Below are 20,030 nucleotides of genomic sequence, written 5' to 3' on the forward strand. Positions count from 1 at the left end.
AGGGGTGCAACTCAATATTAGGAAGGTGTTCTGAATGTTTTGTACACTCAGGGTAGGTTCTGCCAGTGTCTGTTTGTGCAAGGACCACCAATAACCACCAAGGACAGCGAGTGTTGCTGTTTTATCGAGTGAAAAACAGACTTCTTGGCATTTATAGAACAATGATGCTGTTTAATTAGAATGTATGAGAAGAAATGTGTAGCTGAAATAGGCTACTGCCGATAAATGTTTCCAATTCCAATGATGATGATGATTATAAGTACATGATGTGGATTATTGCCACAACACAACTTTGTCTTCAGGGTCACTGGCTCTGTCAGACAGATTTACTATGGGTTCTATGGTATGTAATTACACATGTTCTGTCATCAGTAAATTTCACACAGTTCACCCGGTTTATTTTGATTTGATTTGTTTTTATGTATGTATTTATTTAATAATTTTGTTACTTTACTATCTACCTCCTGTTGCATTTTATGAAATGTAATCTGACATAATGACCAAAGTTGCATCCCTGAAGATGATTGACAAGTAATTATTGTTGTTATTGTATATTGATTGTTAATGCTGTAAAGGATTTCCCCCTCAATTATATCCAATTCGTTTTTTTGCCTGCCTAGTACATTTATCCAGTAGAGTCCCATTAAGTATTTTTACCTTCCTTATATCATTCTTCCTTTTCAGGAAGGGTTTTTGGGTTCTTGGAAGCAGCTTTCATTCTGCCACTGATTGAAATGCCCTGATGGAATGGAGGAAAATAGTCTCTTCTCCAAAGAGAATGTTAAGAATGTTTTTTTCCCAATTGGTACTTAGCCTCTGGGTAACCTCTCTAAGGTCAGAGGTCACCATAAAGCAGAACCTGGTAACTTGGTAATCGGGCCCTTAGCTGTAATCCAGCCAGGGTGACTCCCAAGCAAGATGTTCAAATGTTTAGCCTACTTTGACCCGATGCAATATTAAACTACGCTACATTGTTTTGACCAGGGTCCCGGAACACTTGGAGAACAAACAGATAATCAAGAGTATTTATGCCTGCCTGCCCTTGAGGAGGTTTGCAGATTGCTATGAACCTTTCAGAAGAACGAGTCTGTCTCCCCATATGCATGTGTCTGTCTATTGTTTGTCTATTTAATTATTAAATATAGAAGTTGTTCGCCTTCTGCTTGGGTTCAACTTTTTTCACACCTTGAGCAAATCCATTATTCCCGACAGCTCCATTTTTCAACACTGTTGCATTATCCACAATCAGAGGAGAATAATACCAATATTTCAATACATTTTTGTGTGAACAGGTAAGCTAATATAATTTATTAAAATATTCAAACGTGTTTTTGTAACTTTAAAAGCAACAATGATTTTGGTTGACATCCATTATTACAATGCATTCTTTTTCAAATACTTTTCCCCCTTGTAAGCTGATCTTGAAACTGATAGCACAATTATTGTTAGTTGTATACTGTATACAGTATATTTGCATGTTTGCATATTATTTTAACAAGTTTGAAGTAGCACGTCTTTGTTCATCTGCCCAAACTCACTTCTCCTTCATATTTGTATCACTCACAGGGTTTGATCTGAAGGAGAGGGGAATGAGGATCAATCTTTCAACTGTATTCTTTGTGTCTGGGCTGTGTATAGGATTTCTGTCTATCCTATACATTGTTTACTCAGATCCTAGCACTGTAGACCCAGCTGTTTTCCTTCTGGGTAACTCCAATGGAGTTCAGTATGACAGGGGGGTTCCAAGACACATGCACTCAGGTAAATTACTTATTACTTATTATTGATAATAAATTACAAATAGCTGTAATTCATTTTTTATTACAATGTAATATCATTCAGTTATAAAAATTGAATTTAATTGAAACAACTAGGTTATTGGGTCTCTTTCCTCTTAATATGGAGGTGTACAGTGAGTGTACAAAACATTATGAACACCTGCTCTTTCAATGACAAACTGACTTTGTGAATCCAGGGGAAAGCTATGATCCCTTATACGGTTACATAAAAACTGTAATATCTTATGCTTCACGGAGTTGTGGCTGAACGACTATATTATCAACATGCAGCTGGCTGGTTATACCTTGTATCGGCAGGATAGAACAGTGGCGTCTGGTAAGACAAGGAGTGGGGGGCCTATGCATAAGTCTCACGGTTTTGCTCGCCTGAGGTAGAGTATCTCATGATAAGCTGTAGACCACACTATCTACCTGTATCTTTAGTAGCTGTCTACATACCACCACAGACCGATGCTGGCACTAAGACCGCACTGAATGAGCTGTATAAGGCCATAAGCAAACAGAAAAACGCTCATCCAGAGGCGGCGCTCTTAGTGGCCGGGGACTTCAATGCAGGGAAACTTAAATGTTGAATGTTGAATGCATGTTGAATGTGCAAACAGAGGGAAAAACTCTAGACCACCTTGACTCCACACACAGAGATGCATACAAAACTCTCCCTCACCCTCCATTTGGCAAATCTGACCGTAATTCTATCCTCCTGATTCCTGCTTACAAGCTAAAATTAAAGCAGGAAGCACCAATGACTCAGTCAATAAAAAAGAGGTCAGATGAAGCAGATGCTAAGCAACAGGACTGTTTTGCTAGCACCGACTGGAATATGTTCCCGGATTCTTCCTATGGCATTGAAGAGTACACCACATCAGTCATTGGCTTCATCAATAAGTGCATCGATGACGTCGTCCCCACAGAGACTGTATGTACAAACCCCAACCAGAAGCCGTGGATTACAGGCAACATCCGCACTGAGCTAAAGGCTAGAGCTGCCGCTTTCAAGGAGCGGGACTCTTACCCGGAAGCTTAGAAGAAATCCCGCTATGCCCTCCGAAGAACCATCAAAAAGGCAACGTGTCAATACGGGACTAAGATCGAATCATACTACACCAGCTCCGAAGCTCGTCAGATGTGACAGGGCTTGTAACCATTACAGACTACAAAGAGAAGCGCAGCCGAGAGCTGCCCAGTGACACGAGACTACCAGATGACACGAGCCTCGTGTACCCTCAAGCATGCGCTGACCAACTGGCAAGTGTCTTCACTGACATTTTCAACCTCTCCCTGTCCGAGTCTGTAATACCAACATGTTTTAAGCAGACCGTCCAGAGTCCCTGTGCCCAAGAACACTAAGGTAATCTGCCTAAATGACTACTGACCCGTAGCACTCACGTCTGTAGCCATGAAGTGCTTTGAAAGGCTGATCATGGCTCACATCAACACCATTATTCCAGAAACCCTAGACCCACACCAATTTGCATACTGCCCTAACAGATCCACAGATGATGCAATCGCTATTGCACTCCACACTGCCCTTTCCCACATGGACATAAGGAACACCTATGTGAGAATGCTTTTCATTGACTACAGCTCAGCGTTCAACACCATAGTGCCCTCAAAGCTCATCACTAAGGTAAGGACCCTGGGACAAAACACCTCCCTCTGCAACTGGATCCTGGACTTCCTGACGGGCCGCCCCCAGGTGGTAAGGTTAGGTAACAACACATCCACCACGCTGATCCTCAACAAAGGGGCCCCTCAGGAGTGCGTGCTCAGTCCCCTCCTGTACTCCCTGTTCACTCATGACTGCATGGCCAGGCACGACTCCAACACAATCATTAAGTTTGCCAATGACACAAGACTGGTAGGCCTGATCACCGACAACGACGAGACAGCCTATAGGGAGGAGGTCAGAGACCTGGCCGTGTGGTGCCAGGATAACAACCTCTCCCTCAATGTGATCAAGACAAAGGAGATGATTGTGAACAGGAAAAGGAGGACAGAGCACGCCCCCATTCTCATAAACGGTGCTGTAGTGGAGCAGCAAACTAACATGGTCCAAGCAACGAACTAACATGGTCCAAGCACACCAAGACAGTCGTGAAGAAGGCACAACAAAACCTATTCCCCCTCAGGAGACTGAAAAGATTTGGCATGGGTCCTCAGATCCTCAAAAGGTTCTACAGCTGCACCATCGAGAGCATCCTGACTGGTTGCATCACTGCCTGGTATGTCCACTGCTCTGCATCCGACCGCACGTCACTACAGAGGGTAGTGTGTATGGCCCAGTACATCACTGGGGCCAAGCTTCCTGCCATCCAGAACCTCTATACCAGGCGGTGTCAGAAGAAGGCCCTAAAAATGGTCAAAGATGGTCAAACAGCCACCCTAGTCATAGACTGTTCTCTCTACTACCGCATGGCTAGCGGTACCGGAGCGCCAAGTCTATGTCCAAGAGGCTTCTAAACAGCTTCTACCCCCAAGCCATAAGACTCCTGAACATCTAATCAAATGGCTACCCAGACTATTTGCATTGCCCCTCCTCTTTTACACTGCTGCTGCTCTCTATTATTATCTATGCATAGTCACTTTAATAACACTACCTACATGTACATATTACCTCAATTACCTCAACTAACCGGTGCCCCAGCACATTGACTCTGTACCGGTACCCCCTGTATATAGTCTCGCTATTGTTATTGTCTATTTTTAAACTGCATCGTAAAACATCTATTACTCCTGAAAGCATTGTGGTTCCAAGAGGCCAGTGGGTTAGAGAGCACAGTGCTGGAAACACTAGGTGTTTGATTCCCATATAGAGGACACATATCAGGGTTTGGGTCAATTCCATTACAATTCCAGTCAATTCAGAAAGTAAATTAAATACCATATTCCAATAAAAAAGTGTCCTAATTGAAAAGCATTGGAAGATAATTGGAATTAGAGTTGGAATTTAATTGTACTCCCTGAATTGACTGAAATTGAAATGGAATTGACCCCAAACAATCCACACACTGAGGAAAACTACTCAATTTCGGAATTGCACCTTGTGCATTCTACTATTACAACTTTAAAAAGTAAGTTGAAAGCCGGACTCAGTTCGGGGGGAGGGGGGCGTCCTCTCAGTTTGGGAACCACTGTGCTAAATGACCACAATTTTCATTAATTATCTTTAAATTATCTCTTTCAGATGAGAACAGGAGTGTTGCAGCCAACCTGTCCCAGAAGGTGCGTCTGCTATGTTGGATCATGACTGGACCTAAGAACCTGGAGTCTAGAACCAAACACATCCGGGCCACCTGGGCCAACCGATGCAACAAAATCCTCTACATGAGTTCAGTGGAGACAGAATTCCCCACGGTGGGGCTCAACGTAACCGAGGGACGAGACCAGCTCTACTGGAAGACCATCAGAGCCTTCCAGTACATCTATCAACACCACCGCAACGACTACGACTGGGTCCTCAAAGCTGATGATGACACGTTCGTGGTCATCGAAAACCTCCGCTACACCTTGTCCAAACAGGACCCGGAGAAGCCTGTGTACATTGGGAGAAGGTTCCGCCCGTTCGTCCACCAGGGTTACATGAGCGGTGGAGCCGGCTATGTCCTCAGTAAAGAAGCCGTCAGAAGGTTCATCGAGGGATTTGACATGGCGAAATGTACCCACTTTTCCATCATAGAAGACATGGCTCTGGGGAAGTGTATGGAGACAATGGGTGTGGAGCCGGGAGACTCCAGAGATGTGAAGGGAAGGCAGACGTTTCATCCCTACCCACCAGACAAGTACCTGATCAAAAAGCCACCCAGAAAACGGCCTTGGTTTCTCTTGTATGACTACTACAAACCCAGAGAGGTAAGCATACCCTACCCAAAATCAACTGTTCACTTACAAGTACACTCATACCATTCTATTCTATTCTCAACTCTGTGTGTGGTTGTGATGCTCTCTCAATCACGTGTAGTATGGGAGAATTGTCATAGGTGCTTAAGGTTTGGCATTCACAGTGTAATGACTGACTAGATAAAGTAAATCTTTACTCATAGATTTACTCATGGCTTTGTACTTATTATAAATAAGTAGCCTTGCACAAACCTTGGCTTACGTTAGTGAGCATTTCTCATTTGCCAAGATAAACCATCCACATGACAGGTGTGGCATATCAAGAAGATCATTAAATAGCATGATCATTACACAGTTGCACCTTGTGCTGGGGACTATAAAAGTGAACTCTAAAATGTGCAGTTACACAACACAATGCCACAGATGCCTCAAGTTTTGATGGTGCGTGCAATTGGCATGCTGACTGCAGGAATATCCACCAGAGCTGTTGCCAGATAATTTAACATTCATTTCTCTACCATATGCCACCTCTAACATCGTTTTATAGAATTTGGCAGTACGTCTAACCGGCCTCACAACCGCAGACCACATGTAACCACGCCAGCCCAGGACCACCATATCCGGCTTCTTCATCTGCGGGATTGTCTGAGACCAGCCACAGGGATAGCTGATGAAACTATTGGTTTGCACAACCAAAGAACTTCTTCACAAACTGTCAGAAACCGTCTCAGGGAAGCTCATCTGCATGCACGTCATCCTCACCGGGGTCTTGATCTGACTGTGGTTCAGCGTCGTAACCGACTTCAGTGGATAAGTGATCACCTTCAATGCCCACTGGCACTCTGGAGAAGTGTGCTCTTCCCGGATGAACTCCAGTTTCAACTGTACCTGGCAGATGGCAGACAGCGTGTATGGTGTCGTGTGGGTGAGCGGTTTGCTGATGTCAACGTTTTGAACAGAGTGCCCTATGGTGGGGTTATGGTATGGGTAGGCATAAGCTATGGACAACGAACACAATTGCATTTTATTGATGTCAATTTAAATGCACAGAGATACCGTGATGAGATCCTGAGGCCGATTGTCGTGCCATTCATCCGCCACCATCACCTCGTGTTTCAGCATGATAATGCAGTCCCATGTCACGAGAATCTGTACACAATTCCTGGAAGCTGAAAATGTCCCAGTTATTCCAGGGCCTGCATACTCACCAGACATGTCCCCCATTGAGCATGTTTGGGATGCTCTGGATCGACTGCCATGTGCGACAGTGTGTTCCACTTCCCACCAATATGCAGCAACTTCACACAGCCAGTGAAGAGGAGTGGGACAACATTCCACAGGCCACAATCAACAGCCTGAACAACTCTATGTGAAGGAGATGTGTCGCGCTGCATGAGGCTAACGGTGGTCAAACCAGATACTGACTGGTTTTCTGACCCACGCTCCTACTTTTTTTTAGGGTATCAGTGACCAACAGATGATTATCTGTATTCCCAGTGTTAGGTTCTAATCTTTAAGAGTAAATGACTCCACGGACACCAGAGAATCTTAACCAATTTCTATTCTTCCCAAAGGGTCGATACTGCTGTAATTCAGACAAAGACATGGCTTCCCACGTGGTATTATTCATACCCCGCTTTGGGTGGCGTCTCCTCCTTGTCTCGAAACATTGCATCATTCTTACTAATCAGGGAGCTAAGTGATATGAGCCTTCAACGGTTTCTCCCCTTATCAGTGCTGTCACATGCGATTGTTTTCCCTGCACTCAGCCCCTCCCAAGCTTCTTTATGGCACCTAACTAATGTTCCTATACCTCTGAGTATAACAATGTTCAAAATGTCACCCTGAAGCCAACACCAGTCATGTGAAATCCATAGATTATGGCTTTATTTATTTCAATTGACTGATTTCCTTATATGAAGTGTAACTCTGTAAAATCTTTGAAATTGTTGCATGTTGGGTTTATATTTTTGTTCAGTGTATAAAGTTTTACACAGGCTTAATACAGCCTTTCTTTCTCCCAGGGCCCAGAATGTTGTTCAGATCACACCGTATCCTTTCACTACATCTACAATGTACAGATGTACATGCTGGAATATCTGACCTATAACCTACGGCCCTACGGATACCAGTACAGGTACAACCCTGATTCTGCAGGAACTGAAAGTGAGAGTAACACACCCACACCTGTCTCTGCCTAACACAGAGATAACACAGACAGACTACTGCACTGAAGAAAGTATGTATTACTGTGTAATGTTTAAATGCCAGAAACAACAGCTGACCCTGCCACTTTGTTTGGTATGCTGAGCGATGAGACTGGGGAAATGTAACCACTCTCAAATTCATCGACACGGTAGTTTTAAACATATTTTGAAACGATACATGGTTTGTTTACGACTCAAATGACAGCAACTATATTAACAATGAAGTTCTAGAGTTATTGTGAAAAGGGTGAGACAGTTGTAGTAAGCTCATAAGGGATTTACTATTTATTGTATGTCATTAATCAAATTTGATTTGAGAAGCAGGGAATCTTCCAGACTGCCTTTAACTGTAGGTTTGTAATAATGACCACAAGTGTCAGTCATTTCCCCTGTTTGTCATTCAAAAGTACATATGATACTTATTGTAGCTGAAAGTGCTTATGATTTAAGCACTCCATATGTTTTATTTTATTATATATTTATTAAAACAAACACGTTTATTCTGTTGTGTGAGCTTCACATTTCCTTCTTTGCTTTTGTTGTACAATATTAAACAAAAATATATTTTACAGCCAAGTGTTCATTTTTTACAACTTACAGTAAAACAAAGGTTAACATGGTAGTTTGTTAATATGAAAATAGAAGTATCTACTTCCTGTCTTCTACAGATTTCTGGAGGTCGAGCACGATATATAACACCCCGTTTGTTAGCGAAAGATGACACTGAGATAGAACTGGACTATATACAACACACATACAGTAGATATGTCATTTTATGTCATGAGAATCCTGACCTGTGAGAATCTGTTCAGATCACAGGGTTTTTGGTTTGGAAGTTATTAAGGTGTATTTTTATTGGACAATTATTTGAAGCAACACAATGGGTAAAAACAATAGTGTGTGAAAATAGACAAAATGTAAACAGGTTGAACATTTGTACAGTACAGGGGCTGGTTCACAGACTACATAAAGAACACAGAAATAAAGAGACAGTATACAGGTCCTCTCTGGAGCATCAGTGTAGCAGTGCTGTCGTTCGCCTGAGCTTTGGTCGAACTATAACTGATAGAAAGCCTATGTCCCGATTCTCCACCCTTCTGCGAAGTATGTACTTACACACTCCCCATCCTCAGGAGAATTGGGACGCAGCCATAGGTAGATAGGAGCCCATGTCCTCAGTGCATCCCTCTGACATTATCATTGGGGAATTTGCACACGGCCCTTCTCTCTTTAAACAAAGCACAACTGTCTGTTACGTGCGGACGCAAACGCTCCTGCACCCGGCCTCCGACTCAAACTGGTTTCCGTTACCCTGGCAACCTCCGTACCAGAACTGGGCGCAGGAGTTGGCTTCCGGGTCGTAGTACCACCTGACCACATACTGACGACACGGCCCAGGGTCCAACGGCTGTCTGCACCCCACCACTGGAACAGACAAGAGGTTTTTGTCATACTGTTTCATTTATGTTTAGGGGGTAGATCAGCTTTAATATTGCCGATAGATTGTAGCTTCCATCAATGTAATCGTCTGCATCATTTCCAATCGCCCATACATAGATTTTTTCCTTTATTATTTTCCCCTAACCCTACCATCCCTCCCCTAATTGGAGTAAACTAATGGACAACAACTCTTAGGCTTCTCCTTCCAGATTATACATACTATATACATTTTACGGTCACAGTATATTTTACAATAGTTATCTTTTGTTTGTTTTGAGTCCCATCCTTCAGCTCCACTCAACCCCTCCCAACTATCTCTGAACACCATCCGGTTATGATTTCTATTTGTCATGTATTTTAACTGTACTGTGATGTTTCAGAAAAGTTCTGATTCTAAATGAAAGATACACATTTTTGCTAAGAGTATTATTATATTAATGATCGATTGACTATGACTTTTTTTTAAATCATCCAGCAGCCATTCCTGAAGCTGCGACCAAAAACAACTACATATGGACAGTACCAAAACAAATGATCTAATGATTATCTTCTCTTCAGTGTTTGTAAGACTTATAACAAGTTATAACAAGTTATAAAGCATTACACTTGTTTTATAAATACTTATAGGACTTTATACTTCAACACACATAGACTAACAGAGAGACAAATGGGTTAATACGTCTGTTTGTTAAAGATGTGACAACCCTGAACAAGTAAACAGATCTGAGTCTACCAGGTAACAGCAGGTATCCTAGTGGTTAGAGTTGGACTAGGCAGGTAGCCTAGTGGTTAGAGTGTTGGACTAGGCAGGTAGCCTAGTGGTTAGAGTGTTGGACTAGGCAGGTAGCCTAGTGGTTAGAGTGTTGGACTAGGCAGGTAGCCTAGTGGTTAGAGTGTTGGACTAGGCAGGTAGCCTAGTGGTTAGAGTGCTGGACTAGGCAGGTAGCCTAGTGGTTAGAGTGCTGGACTAGGCAGGTAGCCTAGTGGTTAGAGTTGGACTAGGCAGGTAGCCTAGCGGTTAGAGTGCTGGACTAGGCAGGTAGCCTAGCGGTTAGAGTGCTGGACTAGGCAGGTAGCCTAGCGGTTAGAGTGTTGGACTAGGCAGGTAGCCTAGCGGTTAGAGTGTTGGACTAGGCAGGTAGCCTAGCGGTTAGAGTGTTGGACTAGGCAGGTAGCCTAGCGGTTAGAGTGTTGGACTAGGCAGGTAGCCTAGCGGTTAGAGTGTTGGACTAGGCAGGTAGCCTAGCGGTTAGAGTGTTGGACTAGGCAGGTAGCCTAGCGGTTAGAGTGTTGGACTAGGCAGGTAGCCTAGCGGTTAGAGTGTTGGACTAGGCAGGTAGCCTAGCGGTTAGAGTGTTGGACTAGGCAGGTAGCCTAGCGGTTAGAGTGTTGGACTAGGCAGGCAGCCTAGCGGTTAGAGTGTTGGACTAGGCAGGCAGCCTAGCGGTTAGAGTGTTGGACTAGGCAGGTAGCCTAGCGGTTAGAGTGTTGGACTAGGCAGGTAGCCTAGCGGTTAGAGTGTTGGACTAGGCAGGCAGCCTAGCGGTTAGAGTGTTGGACTAGGCAGGCAGCCTAGCGGTTAGAGTGTTGGACTAGGCAGGTAGCCTAGTGGTTAGAGTGTTGGACTAGGCAGGCAGCCTAGCGGTTAGAGTGTTGGACTAGGCAGGTAGCCTAGCGGTTAGAGTGTTGGACTAGGCAGGTAGCCTAGCGGTTAGAGTGTTGGACTAGGCAGGTAGCCTAGTGGTTAGAGTGTTGGACTGGGCAGGTAGCCTAGTGGTTAGAGTGTTGGACTGGGCAGGTAGCCTAGTGGTTAGAGTGTTTTACTAGGCAGGTAGTCTAGTGGTTAGAGTGTTGGACTAGGCAGGTAGTCTAGTGGTTAGAGCATTGGGCCAGTAACCGAAAGGTTGCTAGACCGAATCCCCAAGCTGACAAGGTAAAAATCTGTCGTTCTGCCCCTGAACAAGGCAGTTAACCCACTGTTCCTAGGTCGTCATTGTAAATAATAATTTGTTTTTAACTGACTTTCCTAGTTAAATAAAGGATAAATAAATACCATAGACAAAACATTTAAAAGGAGTAATGAGGAAATGTTTCCCAATCAATTGTTTGTACAGTTTGAGATGTATCCTACATAATGTAATTTCTCAAATGGTCATAAAAAAAAAAAAGAGACTCACCTGGTACATAGATGTCTGGCAGAGGCTGGGTGGTCTTGGGGATGTACTGCCAGTTGGTGGGTGTCTGGGGGGTCTGGGGTCCCACCATAGAGATAACAGGGGGTTGCTGCTTCCCCCCCTGGCCCCCTGATGCTGCTGTCATGACGTCTGGGAGCTTGTTCAGGGGTACCTCGAAGACCGATGTCTTGCCAGTGTCGATTTCATTCTCGTTGAAGCCGGGGGATTCTGGGGCCCGTGAGGAGGGAGGGCTCTCATTCTCAAATATTGGTGGTCCAGGCTGGGGAGGAAGAAATATCAAATGACTACGCATTCCAGACAGTGATCACTGCAGCAGTCATGGTAACAGACTGGATGTTAGAGTCTTAGGCAGCTATTTACAGCCCTATGTAGTTTGTTAGAGTGTAGTTTATTAGAGTGTAGGTTGTTAGAGGGTAGTTTATTAGAGTGTAGTTTGTTAGAGTGTAGTTTATTAGAGTGTAGTTTGTGAGAGTGTAGTTTATTAGAGTGTAATACATAGTTTGTTAGAGTGTAATTTGTGTATTGGTATTGGTATGATCATGTGAAATGTCTACTTTCATGTGGTTTTGGCCATTGTCTGTAATGTCTACTTTCATGTTGTTTTGGCCATTGTCTGTAATGTCTACTTTAATGTGGTTTTGTCCATTTGTTCGTCTTAAGTGTCTTAGTAAGTTCCTCCCGTAAGTCCTACAAAATTCAAAAGGCACTTGCACATCTGAGCAATATTTTTTGCAGGTGCATGGCAACAGTTGAACAAGATGAAGGAAAAAGGAAACCGCACACTGCTCTTGATCGTATCACGGATATTTAATATTTAATAAGCTTACGTATTGGCCTCGTGGCCTTCGTCAGAGAAAGCTCTGACGAAGGCCGTGAGGCCAATATGTAAGCTTATTAAATATCTGTGATACGATCAAGAGCAGTGTGCGGTTTCCTTGTTCCTTCATCCCGTAAGTCCTAAAAGTGTTCTCTCTTACTCTTCTGTAATCGTCCTCAAAGTTGGGTATGCCCCCCCTGTCTGGGACTTCTCTGAAAACCTCAAGGGTGGGTATGGGGTTGTGGATGAAGAGGGTTCCACCGTTGTGCTCACAGATCTGGCTTAGCAGCGTACTCTCCAGGGCTGTGCCAAGACAGACAGTTTAAAAGACTGTAATCAACCTCAATCAAGTTCATTTCAAGCTATTAAAGGATTAAACAGTCATCCAGTTTCAAAACACAGAACAATCATCACCAGTCATAATAGAATGTCACTGGCCTGTTTCTCTAGCTAGTGTGTGGGAACTCCACCACCTGGTCATGTATATAACCTTTGGTTTAAACTTTAAAGAGCGACTGAACACGTCTATTGGCACATGTGTTTTTCTGTTGCTCATTAGAAAAATGAGATTTCAGTCTTGGAGGTGTGTTTTCTGACCAATTCTGCATTTGGTTAATGATATTTGTCCCCCATAAAACACTGTATAAGTGGAAGCCCTCCCCAAAATCCGCAGAATGAGGCTAAGATACAGTAATTCAAGAAATCTGTAATTCATTTTGAAATGTTTGCTGAGGATGTTGCACAATTTTACATCTGACTAAGGTGTTTGGTGCAGTATTTCTCAAGATAAATGTGTGACATGTTGTCTTATGTAAACAAATTCGGAGCTGCTGGGCAGGTCTGTCTCACTGTCTATGCTCCATTTTAGACAAGACTGACTTTATGACCAAAATTATCCTATTTTGACTCTGTAGTCAATTTTGACACTAGAATACCTGTTTCTGACTTATCATTGACACAGGACGTCTTCAAATGGATTTGTTGCTTTTTAAAGGCAGTTCTTTAAAGTATCTGATGGCAGTGATGGCAGGCATCCCGAATAAGGGTGACATTTTCCCAAATGTCCTTTTTAAACAGGCCATGCAGTGAGCATAGTTGGGATGTGATGAAACATGATCTATCACACTTAAAGACTTTACAATACTGCAACTATAGTGACAGCGTTTTGTGCTATGCATTTTCACACTGTTTGTTTATACTCAAATACTTACATTTTAAATATTCTATTTATATATAAAAGTTATAGCATTATCACGTTATTGTTATAAAGCAATTTTGGCACTGTTCCGTGCCGATCTACAGAAATCAATATATCTCCTTCACAAACCCCTTAACGGGGCTCGTCAGTAGAGTTGTTAGAATAGATCTGTTGTCTGTTCTTTTATCAATTTAAGCATATGTATTTAGATAGGCCGATGCCGTTCACATGGATTTAATTTTGTATTGACTGCTATGACTGTGGATGTAAATAAAACCGAACTAGAACCATATACTAGGCAGAGTCTAGCACTTCATCTAGAGTCTAGCAGTTCATCTCGAGTCTAGCACTTCATCTCGAGTCTACAACTTCATCTAGAGTCTAGCACTTTATCTAGAGTCTACAACTTCATCTAGAGTCTACAACTTCATCTAGAGTCTACAACTTCATCTAGAGTCTACAACTTCATCTAGAGTCTACAACTTCATCTAGAGTCTACAACTTCATCTAGAGTCTACAACTTCATCTAGAACCACATACTCGGCAGCAGCATGAAGTCGTCGATCAGGTACATGTGTTCCTCGTCTGGGTCGGAGGCGATAGCGATCATCTCAGATTGGAACTCTGCGTACAGCGGGTCTTTCTTATTCACCACGCCGATGACAAACATCTCAATGCCGGCGGTGTGGGCCTCCCTGGCAGCTTCCTCGGGCTGCACTGCGTCACGTCGGTCTGCCTGCCCATCGGTTAGTACCACGGCAACTTTACGCACACCGGGCCGCGAGGCCTGGAACAGCTGGTTGGCTCTCCCAATGGCACTACCCGTAAAGGTGCCCTCGCCCAGGTACGGCATTTTCCTCACCGCAGCCTGAGAGAAATTACACAGACAGACAAATATATTAAGATATATAGATAGATGATAGACATACCAGGGGATGAAACAGTGAGTGTAATTAACATCAGACAGAAAAAGGTCTGCTTCAAGAATGCCTAGGCTTTAGCTCAGAGGGCAATGCAGTTGTGACATGCAGGAGACCCGGGATTCGAACCCAGTCTGTGACAGGTACTCATCTGCTTTAATACTACTGACCTTGACGTCATTCTGGCTGGACTGCTGCGTCAGACTGACCACCACTATGTCCACATGACTGTAGAGGACCACACCGATCCTGCTGGCCTCGCGGTTCACAGATACACGGTCAATCAGGGTGTTCACAAAGTCCTTGACCACCTCGAAGTTCTCCGGTCCAACGCTCTCTGAGCTGTCAATCACAAACACCAGCTCCAGAGGACTCTCTCTGCACTTCACACCACAGCCTGAGAACATAAACATAGAGACAGTCTGTATCAATCAATCAAATGTATTTAAAAAGTCATTTTTACATCCGCAGTTGTCACATAGTGTTTTACAGTAACCTGGCCTAGAACCCAAAGAGCAAACAGAAGCAGATTTGATTTATTCATGTTTATTTATTTAGCAAAGGATTGTCCAGCAATAGTAAGAATTGCCACTGTTTTCCAGGGAGCTCTGTGCACAGTTCCTTAGAAAGAAAAAATGTTGGCTAACACTTTAACAATGGTGTTTATGTTCTGTAGGTATGAATAATCAATGAGCTGTTTTAACTCACCACAACTTTCCCTGATAATTTTGATGACTTCCTCTCTCTGTGGGTGGAAGAGGAAAACATTTATGATATTAAAATATGGTTGAGAGACATAACAAAGGTGCCATTATGAAACCGTATGGATTTTGTGCTCTACTCACTGTCAAGCCAGGATCCCCCTTCTCACCGGATTTCCCCTGCAAGTTTGAACACAGGTTAGCGATCAACATATAAATTAACCATGACATATGTTATTTTATGACCATGATGGGACCAGAAGACTATCATACCATGGGTCCTATAGATCCTGGCTCTCCAAATTCTCCCTTGTCTCCTTTCTTCCCACGGTCTCCAAGAATCCCCCTGTCTCCCTGTGTACAGTAATATGACAACAGTATCGTTAAGAACATCAACAAGAACATTTATATTGAACAGCAAATGGTTGTGTGTCCATGTTGGCATTGAACCAGTCTGTGTGTGTTTGGCAGTTACAGTCCTGTGTGGCTCAAGTTGCTGGTTCAATTCCTGCAGGGATCAAAAGCATTGGTTAAGTTTGTACCTTTTCTCCTGGAAAGCCGTCCCCTGGAGGCCCCCGGGGGCCCTTTGGCCCCTCGAACCCAGGCTCTCCCTGAATGTCGAAAAAAGACAAGACTAATGATTAGTATGATTAATCATTGCTAATGTTAAAACAGCTCACAATACTGTATACAGCAGCACACAGAATATTGTACCATGTCAGATTGATAGTACCAAAACCAATTTCCCTCTGAACATACAGGTAGCTGCCAAAATAAAATAAACACTTGAGTAAAAGTATATTGAAAGCAAGTGCTTCCACACAGGTGTGGTTCCTGAGTTAATTAAGCAATTAAAACATCCAATCATGCTTAGGGTCATGTATAAATAAATACACAGTTGCCCATTGTCTTGGCTACCATGGCTAGAAGAAGCATAGGGGGTTTAAAGGGTGTGTGTCAGTCACCAGATCTCAACCCAATTGAATGGTTATGGGAGATTCTGAAGCTGCGCCTCAGAGAGCGTTTTTTTCACCACCATCAACAAAATGGAATTTCTTGTGGAAGAATGGTGTTGCATCCCTCCAATAGAGTTCCAGACCAGTGTAGAATCTATGCCAAGGTGCATTGAAGCTGTTCTGTTGGCACGTGGTGGCCCAATGCCCTATTACCTGTGGTTCCCCACTTGAACATAGCACAGTCTTTCGTTTCTGGGGCCATGAATGACATACTGCACTATAATTACATTGGCATTTAATTAGAATTGCAGTTGATAGATTGTCACTATGACATAAGTATCCAATAAACCGTCACGCTCTGATCTGTTTCACCTGTCCCTGTGATTGTCTCCACCCCCTCCAGGTGTCGCTTATTTTCCCCAGTGTATTTATCCCTGTGCTTCCTGTCTCTCTGTGCCAGTTCGTCTTGTATGTTTTCCAAGTGAACCAGCGGTTTTCCCGTTCTCCTGCTTTTTGCTATTCTCCTTTTTCTAGTCCTCCCAGTTTTGACCATTGCCTGTTTCTGGACTCTGTACCCGCCTGCCTGACCTTTCTGCCTGCCTTGACCATGAGCCTGTCTGCCACTTCTTCTGGACTCTGGTTTTGACCTTTTGCCTGTCCATGACCATTCTCTTGCCTACTCCTTTTGGATTAATAAACATTGTAAGACTCCAACCATCTGCCTCCTGTGTCTGCATCTGGGTCTCACCTTGTGTCATGATATAAATATCACACCATTACCATCATTATGATCACTATCTCAGGCCAGTCCAGCGTGATAATGAGGCCCTACCTTGGGCCCCTGGATGCCCTCTCCTGTGATTCCTGACAGACCAGGTGGACCTGGCTGACCCACAGAACCCTGCAAAACACACCAACATTAGTTCAGTTCCACATTACAATTTTCAAAAATAAACCTTAATTAAAAGTACACTGGCATTGAAAAGAAACAAGAGATGTTGACAAAAGGTGTCTACAAGAAGATCTACAGCAGATGAAGGATCTATGCCGGGGGTAGGGGCTAGGCTAGGGGGTAGGGGTTAGGGGGTAAAGGGTAGGGGCTACGCGGTAGGGGGTAGGATTAACGGGATGCAGGCTATTTCTTGACTAATCCTGTGTTTCCAGTCATCACTGACCTTAAGTCCCAGCAGACCAATGCCAGGAGGTCCTGTTGGCCCTGGAAGTCCTGATGAACCTCTGTCACCCTGAAACACAAACATAATATGAATTAATGTTTCATTGTACACATACAGTGCAGTATATACACTCATGAGAGATAGAGAGAGAGAAAGTGTGTAAAACCGTGCCTGCAAAACTGTGATTCATTGTGTGAAGGATTAGAGTTAACATTGTGTGTTTAAGGTAAGTTCAGCGCTTACCTTAGGGCCAGGGAATCCTTTCCCTTCAGGTCCCAACTCTCCTGGTTGCCCTGGCAACCCTGGGAGGCCCTGTTTACCAACAAGAACAAGACTGGGTTCATGTGTTGGGATTTAATTTTCAATGCATACTAAATCTCTTATGAAGGCTATGAGGATGCTATGTAACTTAATAAACAAGTGAACGGAGTGTGCAGTTTTTATATTATATATATTTCCCACACATCTGCAAGTAACTTCAAATACAGAGATACAGGGCTGGCGAACTAGACAAGGGTTTTTAAATAACTAGCAACATCAATAGTCCCACCTGAGGTCCTGTGTAGCCATCTCCCTTCAACCCTGGTGGTCCAACAGGTCCAGGGTTCCCCCTCTCACCCTGAATGGGAGAGAAACACACACACACACACACAGAAAAATATGTGTCATTGTAGTACTAGCTTGCTGCCAAAACCTTGGCAATAATGTAATAAAGCTAGGCCTTGTTCTAACTGTCCGTTGAGGTTACCTTCAACCCAGCGATGCCCACTCCAGGGTCTCCTACAGGCCCAGACTGCCCCACTGGTCCAAGGTCACCCTGTCAATGTGGACCATACGGTTTTAGTGCTGTGTATGACAGAGCATTACATGCATGGGTGTGTTACTCAGTAGTCACTTTATCTGAGACCTGAAGACTTGAATTAGTTCCTAGAGTTAATGGCTAGGCTTTAGTTTACCGGGCTTATGGCACACGCAGGGGACCATGGTTTCCAACACAGGTCAAGAGCTGATATTTTTAAGACACTATGCTGTGTGTGTGTGTGTGTGTGTGTGTGTGTGTTTACCATTTACCTTTGACCCAGGTAGGCCCCTGCCAGGAGGACCTGGTAGACCCATCATTCCAAAACTGCCAGGCTCTCCCTGAACAGAAGAACAGAGACGTGAGATACATGACACCGTGAACCTCACGGATGACAAACAAACAATAGCCAGGTAACTACAGCAAACACACACGACCTGTAAGATATGTTGAACCAGCAGTCAAAATCCACATCTCATATTATGAGCCAAATCTACTGTAAAGGAGCCTAATGGGAGTTTACTGATATTGTCACGATAAATGTTTTGTTAAAAAATACCTCTCATAGGGTAAACAAGCCTAAAAGAGATGTAAAATACAGTTATGGGTGGGAGAGCTTACTGGTGTCGTTATAAAGAATACTGTTCATCTGTCTTCTTTATCCTTAATCAAACAATTTCATATAACAGCCCCAATAAAGTAGTAACTCAAATAGTTTGTCAAGTAACATAAGCAATACTTCTTTAAAAAAATATCTTTATTTAACTAGGCAAGTTAGTTAATAACAAATTCATATTTTCAATGACGGCCTAAGAACAGTGGGTTAACTGCCTTGTTCAGGGGCAGAACAACAGATTTTTACCATGTCAGCTCGGGGATTCGATCTTGCAACCTTTCGGTTACTAGGCCAACGCTCTAAACACTAGGAAACCTGCCGTCTGTGTGCTTTGAAATCTGAGGATTATGCCATGAAGGCAAACACTGATAGTAAAACAAACTGCATTGTAAGGAAGTGACTTGATGCGAATTGATGACACTAAAATGCAACCAGGTCTGAGAGTATTTCATATTATTTTGTACGTAAATCCGAGACACCCCAGATATACTGAACAAAAATATAAACGCAACATGCAACAATTTCAACGATTTTACTGACTTAGAGTTCATATAAGGAAATCAGTCAATTTAAATAAATAAATTAGGCCCTAATCTATGGATTTCACATGACTGGGCATGGGTGCACCCAATGTGGAGCGAGGCCCAGATAATCAGAATCAGTTTTTCCCCACAAAAGGGCTTTATCACAGACAGAAATACTCCTCAGTTTCATCAGCTGTCTGGGTGGCTGGTCTCAGACAATCCCACATGTGAAGAAGTCGGATGTGGAGGTCCTGGGCTGGCGTGGTTGCAAATGTGTTCTGCGTTTGTGAGGCCGGTTGGACATACAGCCAAAAAAACAACGTTGGAAGTGGCTTATAGTAGTGGTGGACATTTCTGCAGTCAGCATGCTAATTGTACGCTCACTAAAAACTTGAGACATCTGTGGCATTGAGTTGTGTGACAAAACTGTACATTTTAGTGTAATTTTATTGTCCCCAGCACAAGGTGCAACTGTGTAATGATCATGGCTTTTAATCAGCTTCTTGATATGCCACACCTGTCAGGTGGATGGATTATCTTGGCAAAGGAGAACTGATCACTACAGCGATGTCATTTCTTTATTTCACCTTTATTTAACCAGGTAGGCCAGTTGAGAACAAGTTGCGACCTGGCCAAGATAAAGCAAAGCAGTGCGACAAAAACAACGACACAGAGTTACACATAAACAAACGTACAGTCAATAACACAAAAGAAAAATAGAAAAATCTATGTACAGTGTGTGCAAATGTAGAAGAGTAGGGAGGTAGTCAATAAATATGCCCTAGAGGCGAAAATAATTACAATTTAGCATTAATACTGGAGATAGATGTGCAGATGATGATGTGC

General features: G+C 43.3%; 2 protein-coding genes across 2 annotated transcripts in view; one reads left to right on the plus strand and one right to left on the minus strand.

Annotated features, from left to right (window-relative positions):
• Positions 1 to 1,589: 1,589 nt before the first annotated feature.
• Positions 1,590 to 7,915, plus strand: LOC110496436 (glycoprotein-N-acetylgalactosamine 3-beta-galactosyltransferase 1-like). Its single transcript, XM_021572339.3, has 3 exons — positions 1,590 to 1,761; positions 4,984 to 5,648; positions 7,661 to 7,915. Exons 1-3 carry the CDS (start codon positions 1,590 to 1,592, stop codon positions 7,835 to 7,837), a joined length of 1,014 nt encoding a protein of 337 aa, XP_021428014.2. The 3' UTR covers positions 7,838 to 7,915.
• A 389-nt stretch (positions 7,916 to 8,304) lies between these two features.
• col28a1a (collagen, type XXVIII, alpha 1a) overlaps positions 8,305 to 20,030 on the minus strand; it is a 39,196-nt gene continuing 27,470 nt past the window's right edge. The window contains exons 24-38 of the mRNA XM_036953015.2: positions 18,317 to 18,385; positions 17,994 to 18,062; positions 17,796 to 17,864; positions 17,489 to 17,557; positions 17,246 to 17,314; positions 16,903 to 16,971; positions 15,657 to 15,725; positions 15,388 to 15,468; positions 15,259 to 15,294; positions 15,122 to 15,158; positions 14,584 to 14,810; positions 14,034 to 14,361; positions 12,456 to 12,598; positions 11,461 to 11,737; positions 8,305 to 9,268 (exon numbers count right to left, since the gene is read on the minus strand). Coding sequence (XP_036808910.2) covers positions 9,096 to 9,268; positions 11,461 to 11,737; positions 12,456 to 12,598; positions 14,034 to 14,361; positions 14,584 to 14,810; positions 15,122 to 15,158; positions 15,259 to 15,294; positions 15,388 to 15,468; positions 15,657 to 15,725; positions 16,903 to 16,971; positions 17,246 to 17,314; positions 17,489 to 17,557; positions 17,796 to 17,864; positions 17,994 to 18,062; positions 18,317 to 18,385 — 1,785 coding nt within the window. The 3' untranslated portion in view covers positions 8,305 to 9,095. The remainder of the gene's footprint in view (positions 9,269 to 11,460; positions 11,738 to 12,455; positions 12,599 to 14,033; positions 14,362 to 14,583; positions 14,811 to 15,121; positions 15,159 to 15,258; positions 15,295 to 15,387; positions 15,469 to 15,656; positions 15,726 to 16,902; positions 16,972 to 17,245; positions 17,315 to 17,488; positions 17,558 to 17,795; positions 17,865 to 17,993; positions 18,063 to 18,316; positions 18,386 to 20,030) is intronic.

The sequence above is a fragment of the Oncorhynchus mykiss genome, chromosome 18 (genome assembly GCF_057628025.1).
Source record: "Oncorhynchus mykiss isolate SJ-2025 chromosome 18, ASM5762802v1, whole genome shotgun sequence".
NCBI classification, from domain to species: domain Eukaryota; kingdom Metazoa; phylum Chordata; class Actinopteri; order Salmoniformes; family Salmonidae; genus Oncorhynchus; species Oncorhynchus mykiss.